Genomic DNA, 14,190 nt, shown 5'->3' on the forward strand with positions numbered 1-14,190 from the left:
TTACCAATTGATCGAACAAGATATATTGTAAAAAGACTCCTAAACTCAAGCATCATCTAAGTTGTGAAGGAGTTTATAGTTTGGCTACTCAATATTATGGTGAATTATAGCATATAATTATGTTTTCAACAAGGAAACTTCTTCATACTTGTCTAATATCTCATTCATTCATTTTCCTCTAACATTAAAAATAAAGTATGAAAAATAATTAGAAAGCTTTTTTATTGAAAACACAATTATACATATTGAGTAGTCAAATTACAAAACTATTCTTTATTATGTTGATATTAAAATATGAGAACTATAGGAACAAAATACTATAGCCAAAGATGGTATTAGAAAATAATGATATGAAAAAATATTCTACCCGAATTTACTAGAAGTTGTCTAGCACATCCTTACTAATAAGAAGAAACAAAAAGGAAGCATCAAAGAAAAGTAATATTTCACAATATTACTTGTAATAGATTAGGATATAATCCATTATATTCAATCTTTAAACCTAAATATAATTGATTGTATTATATATTATAATAAATTTATACAATATAATTAATATAGAAAGGTTAATAATAAAATAATTTATATATTAATAATTATATGTATAATAATTAATTAAATATAAAAAACAATAATAATTAAAATAAAAATAAATAAAAGTAATTTGATTAGTTTATAAATTTTTAAAAGGTATTATCTCAATTAAATCTGTAGCAAATTTTCATTTAAAAAAATTTTATTCTCCTTCATTCTTTATTTTCTCTCTTAATTTGAAAATTCAATTTTCAATCTATTTCCGTGGCTTTCTTTGCTGGGATTTACAACCTAATCCTACACACCTTCAATACTTCAACGTCATTTTAAAGGATTAATACAGTAACACTACATTTTCTATATAATAATATTAAATTAATACCAGTAGTTTATAATTAATTACTTATGCTAAATTTTAATTTTCTAGAAAAATCATATATAACCTTCTGCTTATAGATTCACTGAGAAAATTGATTTGATCTCTATTGAAGTAATTTGCCTCTGGGAATCATTGTCACAAACTTCCCGCCATAATCCTTTTCCTTTCCCGCGACGATGTTAACAAATTCTTTTCTAAAGAAATCAAGCAGTTGGGATTCCATTTTCCTTTCCCTCGTAACCTAAGGAATTAATTTCATCACTTACACTCCAAATAATTTCAAAACAACACTCAGATTCAAGAGTCCAATACTCAGAAACCAAGTACTATTCAACCTTGGAAACAATGTCAATGTGTCACAATTTCCAACAAACAATATTCCATGTTTTTAAACTGAAAGTCGAACATTTCAACCACCATAGGAAATCTCCCAAACATGTCATTAATCTCTCAAAACCTAAAAACATGTTCTTCATCCTTCAAAACCTACAAGTTAGAATATTTCAAAACCCTTTCATCTGCCACAAATGCATCAGTTTGTGTCCGAAACTATGGAAAATAGCAAAGTATGGGTGATATCATTTTATAGTGCACAGACAGAATATAAAAAAATTAACAAACAAGTTCATCTAACTCCAAGAAGCAATGTCAAAGTCGCTAGATGAAATCGAGTTTTATAAATAACAATTATGTTAAAAACTTAATAACGGGAAACCCACAATTACATCCATCTTTCTTCTAGCATCACAGCGTTCTCTATAAACAACATTCCTGACAGAGACTCTAACTACAATTACAAATCAAGAAGATCAAAAACCTACGAAACAGAGAGTCAAGATCGAATAAAATTAAGGTTTTTTTTTTAAAAACAAAGGCAGATTTAAGAGTCGTCGTCAGCTCCACCACTCTTTGATGAAGCCCCAGCTTTCTTGGGAAGCAGGAGATTGTGAATGTTAGGCATAACACCACCGTTTGCAATGGTGACATCGCCAAGAAGCTTGCTCAACTCTTCATCGTTCCTCACCGCCAATTGAATGTGGCGAGGAACAATCCTCGTCTTTTTGTTATCTCTTGCAGCATTTCCAGCCAACTCAAGAACCTGAAAAAATCAAACTCCAAACTGTTAATTGAAGCCAGAATAAAATGGAATTTCAAATCATCCAATTGTTGGTAAATATATGTTTATTCCTCAAATAGGGAAAATGAACCTCACCAAAATTCAAACCCTAGATCTAACCACATCAAGCGATAATCTATATTCAAACTAGGAATTACCTCAGCAGCAAGATACTCAAGGACGGCTGCGAGGTAGACAGGAGCACCAGCACCAACACGCTCAGCATACTTGCCGGCCTTGAGAAATCTGGCTATACGACCGACCGGAAATTGAAGACCAGCTTTGCTGCTCCTGGAGGTGGCCTTCTTAGCAGCGCTGGATCCTAGGGTTTTGCCTCGTCCTGCCATTGATGAACCCTTACGTAGTTACCAGAACCCAAACAAAAAGGTTTGAAATGCTAGAAGTCCCCTTGCAGTAAAGTTCCACTGGGTCAGGTAAAAGAAAGAAAGAGTGTATTTGAAGCTGAAGTTGAGAAGTTTATATAGTGGACTGCGTGTAAACTCAGCCAATGAGAGTGAAAGACACGGATAGGTAATGCCTACCGTTGGATTGTACTTTTACAAACGGTTCAGATATTGCATAAGATGGGTTTGGGAAGAGGATTTGAATTAAGTGAACCACTGTAATAATGTGGCTAGTGGTACCCAATCTGTATTTAATGTACATATAAATATATTATATCCATCTTTAACTTAATTATCAAAATAATTTATGATATTTATTATAGATATAATGTCTCATTAAAATAATTAATGAACGAAAAGTTTTAAATGGAAAGAAAAATTGAACAACTTGGAACTATCCACTTTCATTTTAATTTTGTACAAAAATTTTATAGTAAAAACTCTAACTAATTAGGATATTCTATACCATTATATAAAAATACATAATTTATACTCATTTTACTCTTTCAAAAAATATTGTTTATAATAATTAATTTATCAATTAAATCTTTGATTTTTTTAAATTGTTTTTTTTATTTGAACACTTTTTTTAAATATAAATATATTTTAAAATTAAAATAATTATTTATTATAATAAAGTATAGTAATCACATATAATACACGAACCCATATATAAATATATATATATATATATATATATATATATATATATATATATATAATATTTTATGTTCTTTTACCTAAAGTCTCTGAAAATACTTTGATAAACTCATGTCAAATTAGATTTATTTTGGATATAAATAAACATAACACATAGCAGATATAACATCTATTTTATATCTTAAGCAAAGACTATTCTATAATATGATTTAAAAAAAAATAAAAAATATTGAAATATTTTAAAATTTGAACTAATATTAGACAAGATATAAAAAATTAACTATTATTTATGTCCTATCTAATTACTGGGAAAATAAAGAATTGATAGAATTTCAATATAAATTTATGTCTTTTATATTATTAAAGATAATAAATAAATAGTTAAATTTAAATACAAATTTAAGTTGCACTTAAAAAATAACATAATAATAAAAATGTTATTCCTAAATTTATTATTTTAAATTTTGAATTTAAAATGTAGAATTTATTTTTCAATCTAATTTAAATAAATTTTGTAAATAACAAAATTAAATGAATATTTTATATACTTTAAATATATTTTTAACTAATTAAAAAAGTAAAATATATTTAGTCATTCAAAAAATTCAATCTCTTGTATCATTGTATAATTTTTTATATAAACAAACAATCAAGTTTATTAAAAAAATTTAAAATATTTATGTTAGTTTCATTTAAATGATTAGTGTTATGATAAATTAAAAATACTTAAATTTATCATAAATTAGGATTTAATTGTATTATCTTATATTGAAAATTAACATTTCTTTTAAAATTTCAATTAAAACTTTCTAATCGAAAACTTTTTAATCTTATAAATGTTTTGGATTTCAACTAATATAAGTTAAGGTCAAATTGATATATATATATATATATATATATATATATATATGCTTATGTCTGTTTTTCAGTTGGTACATTTTAATAATGTGTACCGCATTATAGTAGATAAAAATACCCTCATATATTATGGACTCTAAGTTTTAAAGTCAATGATATTTAAATAATTTTCATTTTCAAAACAAAAAAAAAAAAAAAGAAACCCCCAAACCCTTACTCACTTCTCTCATTCCTCTCAACTCTTTCATCTCTCTCACTCAAACATTTTCTTTGTCATGTCTACTGTAATCCCACTTAAAAAAAATCAGAAACACTGGCGGTTAAACAATTTCTTACAAAAAAATGATTTTATAATGAGTTTTCATTTTATATTTTTTGTCTTATTTAATTTTATCTAATTTTCACAAGTATAATGACATATGAAGGAATTGGTAATTCTTCTGGAAAAAATCAGAAACATTCGCTATTAAACAATTTCTTACAAAAAATGATTTTATAATGAGTTTTCATTTTATAATTTTTGTCTTATGTAATTTTTACAAGCATAATGACATCAGAAGGATTTGGTAATTGGCCTAAAGGTTTTTTAAGAGATGACGATTCAACCTCTGGAGATGATGAAATTAGAGCGGTTAGTGAAGATGATGAAATTGAAGAGATCTTAAATGAACATTTGCCTGAAGGCGGCGAATATGCCAATGACTCAACTCTTTACAAAGGTAAATTGTTTCACGATGAGTATTTTTTTTTTTTCAGCTGGATCTATCATAGGATGATAGAGAAAAGGTTGGAGTGAGAGAGATAAAAGATAAAGGATTGAGAGGAATGAGAGAGGTGAATAAAGATTTGGGATTTCTTTTTTTTTAGTTTTAAGAATAAAAATATCTTTGACTTTAAAACTTAAAATTTATAATATATGAGAGTATTTTTGTGTACTATAATCTGGTACACATTGTTAAAATGTATCAACTGAAAAACAAGCGTTCGTGCGTTAACAAACCTATATATATAATATAAACATAGTTATAACATTCTCGTATATTTACAATAAAATAAAGGGAAAATGTCAAAATAAATTTTTGTAATTAAACTTAAAAATACATTTTTAAATTAATGTAAATTTTAAAATTAAAGTAAAACTAATGTTATACTTAGCGTTCGCGCATTAACAAACCTATATATATAATATAATAAAATAAAGGAAAAATGTCAAAATAAATTTTTGTAATTAAACTTAAAAATACATTTTTAAATTAATGTAAATTTTAAAATTAAAGTAAAACTAATGTTATACTTTGTAAAACAAGCCTTCGCGCATTAACAAACCTATATATATAATATAAACACAGTTATAACATTATGGTATATTTACAATAAAATAAAGAGAAAATGTCAAAATAAATTTTTGTAATTAAACTTAAAAATACATTTTTAAATTAATGTAAATTTTAAAATTAAAGTAAAACTAATGATATACTTTGTATTATAATTTGGCGTAAAAATAAACATAAATTGAAGTCAAAATCAATTTTATATTAAGCTAAAACATTATTATACTTTTTAACAGAAAGTTACTTTTAAAATGATAATACTTTAAAATAAGATACTTTAAAATTTTTAAAATTTAAGTTCATCTAATTTGTTTTATTTTAATTATTTATTTAAAAGACATAAATCTGAAAATGGAATATATATATATATATATATATATAATTTATTCATAATGGATTTATCATTTCTAACTTTTCTTAGAAATCTGACTCGAAAAGTTTAAAATATTTCTTATTTGTGATATTTATTCAATTTCATTTTTAGAGTTGTTGTATTTGTTTGTACATAATATATTTACGCTTCTTCATCCTTAGACACATGCTTTAAAAATAGTTTCATATAAGGAATGTTAGTATTTGCCGAGTAACTGAAAAATTACTGTAATAATTAATGAATAATTTAAAACCCATTCAAAACATTTGTTGTTACTCTGAAAATATTAACTTGGGTATTTAAATTATTACACTCTTTTTTCTTAAACTTTGTTTGTATGATTTGTAAAACAACATTAATTACCATTCCATCAATTACATTTTTACTCTTCATCAAATACTGAATCAATTTACATATAAATATATTATTTATAATATATAAACTGTATATATGTGTAAATAAAATAATAAATACGTTTTGGTAGTATTCTATTTTAAATTTAAATTATCCTTAATAAATATACATATATATTCTGTCATGATCTAATAATTTATTAAATTAACTCATTTTTTTTGTCTTTTATTACACAGTTTTTTTTAATCTCTGTCAATTAACAATTAACTTATTTAATATTTATAAAATTTATCTAAATCCCGAAAATATATTTTCTTTTATTACAACCTTAATTAAGAATTTTATTACCCCTTCAAATAATATATTGTATTTTGGAAAATTTAAACATAAAACTTGCTAAGAATTATTATTTATACTCTTTAATATTCTAATTCTTTTTACACATCAAAATATTTAATTTTTAAATGTCAATGTCTTTTTTATACTAAATATTTGATAACATAGTACCCTCTTTCATGATTTTTATCTTTTATAAAACAAATTAACATTTAAAATTATAAAAGCATACAAATCAACTAATAAACTTACACAAGATCAGGTAATGTCATTTTTATAAGGCTCTATTAAACTTAATTGTTAGAAGGCTCTATTAAAAGTTTCTAAAACTATTGCTATTAAACAAATAATATGTTTTAGGATTATTCATTACTATTACTAAAATTTATAATTAATATAATAATAAATCTCCTTAAAGGTCCCAAATTGCACAAAAAACTTATGTTCAACAGAACATCTCACACAACAGAATTCTCACACAAGAATTCAGGTGAATTTAGCCAGTAATCTGGATAGCCTCAGATATGCGACGCAGAGAATAATACACTCAAAATATGGGTATGATTCAAACTTGTGATTACTCAAATAAATAACAGGAATTCATCACCATCACAACCCAAATGATACTACACATCATAAAATCAGTGAAACTACTTGTGATTACTCAAATAAATAACAAGAATTCATCACCATCGCAACCCAAATGATACTACAAATCATAAAATCGGTGAAACTATGTTTATACACACATATATCATTGAAAACCCAGAACATTGCCCAGACAATAATGCAACGGAACAACCAAACAAAACAGGTCAAACAATTCCAAAACACAGAGGTTCAGAACTCACAAACGTCAAACTAGAGTCTGCATGCAAGGACCAACTTTTAATTCTTTCAATAAAAAACAAGAATAATAATATTTCAGATCAAGTTCTGCAGAAACAGAAAAGGGATTGAAGACCATGTAGATTAAGAGATGAAGGTAAATTGATTTAAATTTTCAACAATCTTTCTTGAAGAGTAAGAGTCTCCACTATTCACATAATCACTAACTGAGAAACTAACTACAGCTACATACCACAAAGATCGAAGAACTACAAAAACAATAAGACGATGGAAAATCTAAATTCAGCCTCATTTCACAAAAATTAGATCCCAATATTTAAGAGTCGTCGTCAGCACCAGCACCTTTGGATGAGCCACCAGCCTTCTTTGGAAGCAAAAGATTATGAATGTTGGGCATAACACCACCGTTAGCAATGGTCACATCCCCAAGAAGCTTGCTCAACTCTTCATCGTTTCTCACCGCCAATTGAATGTGACGAGGCACAATTCGAGTCTTCTTGTTATCTCTGGCCGCGTTCCCAGCCAACTCAAGAACCTGAAGAATCAAACACCAAAAACCTTCAATCAATCAAAAAACACAACTTCCTGATTCAATTTATAGGGAATTGAAGATACACCATAAAAATAGGAGAAATCAACACAATTAAATTTCAAAACCCTAGATCTACCAAGATGGGGAAATTATTTCCAAAAAATCAAATTATATGCAGACTAGGAATTACCTCAGCGGCAAGATACTCAAGGACGGCCGCCAGATAGACAGGGGCACCAGCACCGACACGCTCTGCATACTTTCCAGCCTTGAGGAAACGAGCGATACGGCCTACGGGAAATTGAAGACCCGCTTTGCTGCTCCGGGAGGTAGCCTTCTTGGCTGCACTGGATCCTAGGGTTTTACCTCGACCTGCCATTGATGAACTGTGACCTAATCGCAAGAAAAATAGAGAACAGGAAAATGAATAACAAGGGTTCCTGTAACTGTGAAAACAAGAGATGAAATTGTATTTGAATAGTTAGAGAGGTTGCAAGGTATATATAGTGCTAGGAGTCAAAATTGGGCCAATGAGAGAGAACTAGGCGGATCGACAATGACTGCCGTTGGATTTCGTTGATCACGGACGGTCCCGATGATGTATCTGGTTGGGTGGATGGCTGGATATAAATTAAGCAAATTAGAGGAGTAAAAAGAGAGTGTGGTGGTCATTATCCCATTTTCCATTTTGGTTTATAGGTTTTTGTTTTTGACCCAAAGAAAATAAGTTTGCATAAAGATTATATAAATATAAAGTTAAGTGAATGAAAGAGTTGAGAATGCATGAAGGGAAATAATTATTATTATAGAATAGCAATCCCAACATTATGTATTATTGAGTAATATACAGACCCTTTGAGAAAGGGAGAATAGAGAAAAAAAGGACATGTAATCTAGGAGTCCTCATCATCATCAAAACCCTTAGAGGTCCCATCCGAGGTTGTGAATGTTGGAATGACACCACCATTGACAATGGTGACATCTCCAAGAAGCTTGCTCAACTCTTCATTCCTAACTGCCAACTGGATATGTCTAGGTATGATTCTAGTCTTCTTACCAGCATTTCTTGCCTACTCCTATACCTCAAAAAACAACATGCAAAATACAACTTCCATAAAATTATTGATAGTGATTTTTTTAAGCAAGATTCATCACTAAACATCTAATTTGATTTTCATCATTTCAACTTAAAAATATCATGTAAGAGATAAATACATACTTTAAAAAAATGACATGAATTTTGTACGTTTTTGTACATTTAATAATTATTTTAATAAAAACAATCACATTCGATTTATAATAAGTCGAATTTACTGTATCAACAACAGTTCCATTTTTTATATTCATATTAAATTAGAGAAATAAACCTCAATTTCAAAAAAAAAAATATCCACTATAAAAATTGAGAATGAATAAAATAAATTACTTCAATAACAGAAATATATTATATTTGAAATTTGATAATATAGCAATATAACTTTCAAGATCTATTTATACATATTTTTATTCATTACAACTTTTGCATCATAGATAAAATTTTAAATTTTCTCATATATAAAAAATTTTATCTCATATATAAAATTAATTAATTTTAGCCATGGGAATGCGTATTCAATATGACTTTTATGATCAGGGTATAGTGAGTATATCTATTTTTATGAGTGTTTGTCTCGTTTATTTTAATAAACTAATAAAAAGGTACAGGGTGGAATATAAACGAAGAGGATTTTAATATAAATGTGTATTTTTTAATTTCTGTTAAATTAAACTTATTAAATAAATAATAAAAGATAAATAACAAGAGTAAAGTTGAGAGAAATTTGTAAAGATGATCTTATAATGCTTCGGATCTTACCAACTCTACGTTCAGTCTCTTATCTCAAACTAAGATAAGTAGTTTACTAATTACAAAACAATTATAAATTACAATCATAAAGAAATAATTTGTAAGAGTTTAAAAGTCACCTCTCTTGATACCACAAGAGACGAACCTGCACCTTCTTTGAGTTTTCACAAAGAATGAGACACCTCCTCCAAATACTTCACGAAGGATGAGACACCTCCTCTGAATATTTCATGAAAGATGAAACACCTCCTCCGAATACTTCACGAATGATGATCCTCTTCCACACACCTCCTCAGACGTACTAAGGATGAACGAGTTATTCCTCCGTCACCGTAATAGCAATGTACCAGCACCACAGACAAGAGTTTTCTTATCTGAGCAAGAGCACACAATTCTGAAAGAGTTATGAGTATTTTAGACCAAGGGAAGAGTTGTTGTCGATGGATAAAGGGAGTCTATATATAGACTCAAGCAAACACTCTTCCATTTTTCGTAACTGGCTGGCCATTTAATGCTTGTAATAAATTAATATTACTATTAATCGATTAAAATGAGTGCAACGGCTAGTTTTCAAAAGCTAAAAAACTCAAACGGTCAGTTTTAATCGATTAAAATGAATTTTAATGGATTAGCTAATACATTAAAATATATTTTAATCGATTAGCTAATAGATTAAAATGTATTTTAATCTATTAAAATAGAGAAAGTTGAGTTTTAAGCTTTTACTCGTTTTAATCAATTAACATTAGTTTTAATCGATTAAAACAATGTGATTTTGATTCTTAACGTCAATTACAAAAGTATGAAAACACATGGAATCAAAACCAATGAAAATCTAAGTCTTAGATAGATAATAAATTACAATTATTACAAAAGTTTTTCATTGCAAAACAAGTCTTCAAAGGATCTTCTTGAATTTTTATTTTCTTCACTTGATTTGGACATTATCAAAATTTCATCTTCATCCTTTTCCTAACAAAAAGAAATTAACGTTGATGTTAAGTTATGTTAGTGAGTTATATTTAGTTGAAAAAACTTTTTTGAATGTATAAGACTCATGGTAATATATTTAAAAGTTAATTGTTTCTTATTTTTAAAACAATTTTTTGAAATATATTTTTTTAAAATTGAAATATATATATTAAAACTCCAACAATATAAAAATAAACTAAAGGAGAAAAAAATAGAATGATAAAAGATTTTGTACATATGGTACAATATACACGAAAGTGTTTAAAATATTCTGTATACAAAACCAGGACAATAGTAAATGATAATTAAGACAAACAATATTCAAGAATTTACTCGAAACACTAGATAAACTATATTAACGAGTTAACTAACTAAACAAAAAGTAATTAGTTCTTAACATTACAAAAGCATTTTAGTGCATAATTTTATCTGTTTTTAATAAGATGGCAGTAATTTTAGTGTTACAAATCACAACATAAATCATTTTTTTCAAAAAAATAAAATAAAGTTTACAAAATAAATCTAAAAATGAAAATTAAAGGTAAGGGAAAATGTTTACCCTTAATTTTTGATATGCAGATGATAAATTTTGAATTAAGAAGATTAAATTTGAAATTTGTTAACTTACAGGAGTATTGAGAGATTCAACACTTACTTAACACGTTGCAGTTAAATTGGTTTAATAGATTTATTTTATTTTAATTTTTGTTCAATTATTTAATGAGATCTTCTAGTTTTTTTGGTTTTAATATATTTTTTACCCTGGAAAATAAATAAATATAAACGGTTCTAAAGAAAAAACAATTATTCACTTCAGTAATTACTTTAAATATTAATTAATAAATTAAAAATTATTGATATATATATATATATATATATATATATATATATATATATATATATATATATATAAAGTTTGTTAAGTAACATAATTTATAAAGTGTATCAAAATTTAATTGATAAAAGAATTTGTCATACTCCATTAATTACTTTTTTAGTGGGGAACAGATGCCACGCTTCTTTAATTTCCCCATGTGAGTGGGAGACAAAGTGGCAGCTTCATTTAATTTCTCGCCCCTCGAAAATCGTGTGGCAACAGGGAGAATGAGAATTTCTAGAAAATGGAAGACAAGTGACAGACAGAAAGTGGACTAAACATTTTTAGTGGAGGTCATATTTAAAGTGAGATTTTGAAAATTGGTGTCACTTTTTGCATGCAACCCTTCTTCTTCTTCACTTCAATTTTCAGAATCTACCATTTTTCTCCTCCTTCTCTCTAAAACCTTCCACCTTCTCTCTAAGTTTTCTCACCTTTCTTCCTCTCCGATCACCAAACTCCTTTCAGATTAATCTTCCCGGTGACAAGGTCTTTCCTTTGCACCGATCAGATTTTTGTTTGGACGACTTTGGATTTTTGGAAGCCATAGGAAGTACTTGCTTAAAGACTTAGAAGAATAGCTGGAATTAGAGGTAAAAGAAGCTTATAAGATCTAATTATGATTATTTGAATGGATGCATGATTTAATGAGTATATGTTTGACAATTTTAATTGTATGTTGAAATATTGTATGTTGTTTGTATAACATGTTTGATATTGGGTATGAAGTTAGGCATAAATCTGCTGAACTTAGAAGAATTATGTAACTGGAACCGAAGGTCATTAGGACTGTTCGGTTTTCCCCAAAACGATCGGTCTTGGCAGAATTCCCTATGTAGGAAATCAGTTGATGATCGATCGGTCTTATAATGCTTATATTGACTCTTTCCTACTTTGCTTATCCTAGTCTTTCCAAACAAGTTAAGAAAGTTTTCCCTCTCGGTTTTAGTATGTATATTATAATCATCCATTTAGAACGTTCGGTCTTACACTGGACGTTCGGTCACTTAAAGTACTCGGTCTTATATTGTTGAGCAGTCGATTTTGGAAGTGCTCGGTCATAGACTAACATTCGGTTACTAAGTGCTCGGTCTTATACCAACGCTTAGTCCTTCAAGTACTCGGTTTGTAATAATACTATTTCTCTGAAAGAGTGCTTGGTCTTACACTGACACTTAACTTCTAGAGAGTGTTCGGGCTTGTACTTGCACTCGGTTTATTGAAGAGAACTATTTTGTTTTAAAAGCATTCAGCCTGAGTTTTATAGTATTCAGTTTCACTAAAGTTTCCCCAGTTGTTGACTGTTCGGTCATTCTAATAAATTATTCTATATTGGCTCGGTCTTAAATAATACTCGGTTTCCTTCAGTGTTTGACCGTTCGGTCACTTCCTAAATTATATTTCACGTTTGGTTTCTCCTCGTATTTGACCGTTCAGTTATTTCCTTCAGATATTTGTTACATATTAAAGAATTATTTCAGAATAAAACTGTGTGTTACAATATGGAAATTGAATCATATGAAATGAGAAAGATGAAGTATATTATGATTATTTTAAGAGAACTCCAAGGAGGAATATCTTGTTATGGAAATTGAATGGTAAAGTATGAACATGGCTAAGTTAAGCTATCGCTTATCCTGATATTCCGTGATTATTTCTTCTCATGTAGAGAAGGGTAACTCATGTGTGGGAATCACAAAAGGTCCTTTAGCCTCAGGGTATTTCTATATCGAGGTAGCTCCACTGGACTAACCTCGGGTGGCAGTTTGTTGAGTGTATCCCAGCCAGGTCCACCCGGGTGCATAAGCGTCATAACTACATAGTTCATACCATCTGGATAGTGTCAGTAGTGGTTGGTCATGATGGTTTTTACCGTTCGGTTCTTCATGTTGTACTTGTATGATGGTTACATAATTTGGTTGTTATGTTTTTAATGTATGTTGAAATTGATTAATTAAATTTATATAAGCTTACCCTTATTTTTTGTCATGTTTATGTTGTCGCTCGGTCATAATCGTTCAATTGTTTTCTTCATTGCAATGATCATCCAATGGATGATAGCAGAGGGCGACTTTGAAGATTCTCTTGAAGAAGCATTGCAGACCATACAACCCAAAGATAGTGTAGGACCGTCTGGTCAGTAGCTTGTAGATAGCTTTATTGTATAGATAACCGTTCGGTGTATATAATGTTTTGTAAAGTCGTTCGGTATAGCCCTTTTGTAATACCATTCGATCTAAACTTGTATATTCTATCAGATTTATAGCTTCTTGTGAAAATTTTAAATTCTTAATGGTATTTCCTTTTCTCTTCACTTTATTTTGCTTCTTCACCACTGTTCTCTCTTATTGTTCTTATTAACTCCTGGATATAATTATAGTTTTCAATCTATATTTATTGGGATGTTACAGAATTTCTATTTATAAAATAAGATATACTTTAAATATTAGAGTATTTTAATAATTTTTATTTTGTTTAAATGAAAATAAAAAAAATAAAAAATTATTCAAATATTTTTAATCTTAAAATTCAGAATTCATAATATATGAGTCATATTTTTGTCAACTAAAATTTAATACATCTTAAAAAATATAAGTTGGTAAACTCATATATATATATATATATATATATATATATATATATATATATATATATATATATTGTTAACACGCGTACGCCTGTTTTTCAGTTGGTACGTTTTAACAATGTGTACCGGATTATAATAGACAAAAATATCTTCATTTATCATGGATTCTAAGTTTTAAGGT

The 14,190-nt window shown here is 27.9% G+C and overlaps 2 protein-coding genes across 2 annotated transcripts; both read right to left on the bottom strand.

Annotated features, from left to right (window-relative positions):
* Nucleotides 1-1,561: 1,561 nt before the first annotated feature.
* LOC106778542 (probable histone H2A.3) lies at nt 1,562-2,492 on the bottom strand. The gene is made up of 2 exons (XM_014666511.2): nt 2,189-2,492; nt 1,562-2,012 (listed from the first exon to the last, which is right to left on the bottom strand). Exons 1-2 carry the CDS (start codon nt 2,375-2,377, stop codon nt 1,794-1,796), a joined length of 408 nt encoding a protein of 135 aa, XP_014521997.1. The 5' UTR covers nt 2,378-2,492; the 3' UTR covers nt 1,562-1,793.
* Nucleotides 2,493-7,299: 4,807 nt separating this feature from the next.
* LOC106778543 (probable histone H2A.3) lies at nt 7,300-8,210 on the bottom strand. Its single transcript, XM_014666512.2, has 2 exons — nt 7,918-8,210; nt 7,300-7,730 (listed from the first exon to the last, which is right to left on the bottom strand). The coding sequence occupies exons 1-2, from the start codon at nt 8,104-8,106 to the stop codon at nt 7,512-7,514; spliced, it is 408 nt and encodes a 135-aa protein (XP_014521998.1). The 5' UTR covers nt 8,107-8,210; the 3' UTR covers nt 7,300-7,511.
* Nucleotides 8,211-14,190: the final 5,980 nt, after the last annotated feature.

This window comes from Vigna radiata, unplaced genomic scaffold, assembly GCF_000741045.1.
Source record: "Vigna radiata var. radiata cultivar VC1973A unplaced genomic scaffold, Vradiata_ver6 scaffold_23, whole genome shotgun sequence".
Taxonomy (NCBI): domain Eukaryota; kingdom Viridiplantae; phylum Streptophyta; class Magnoliopsida; order Fabales; family Fabaceae; genus Vigna; species Vigna radiata.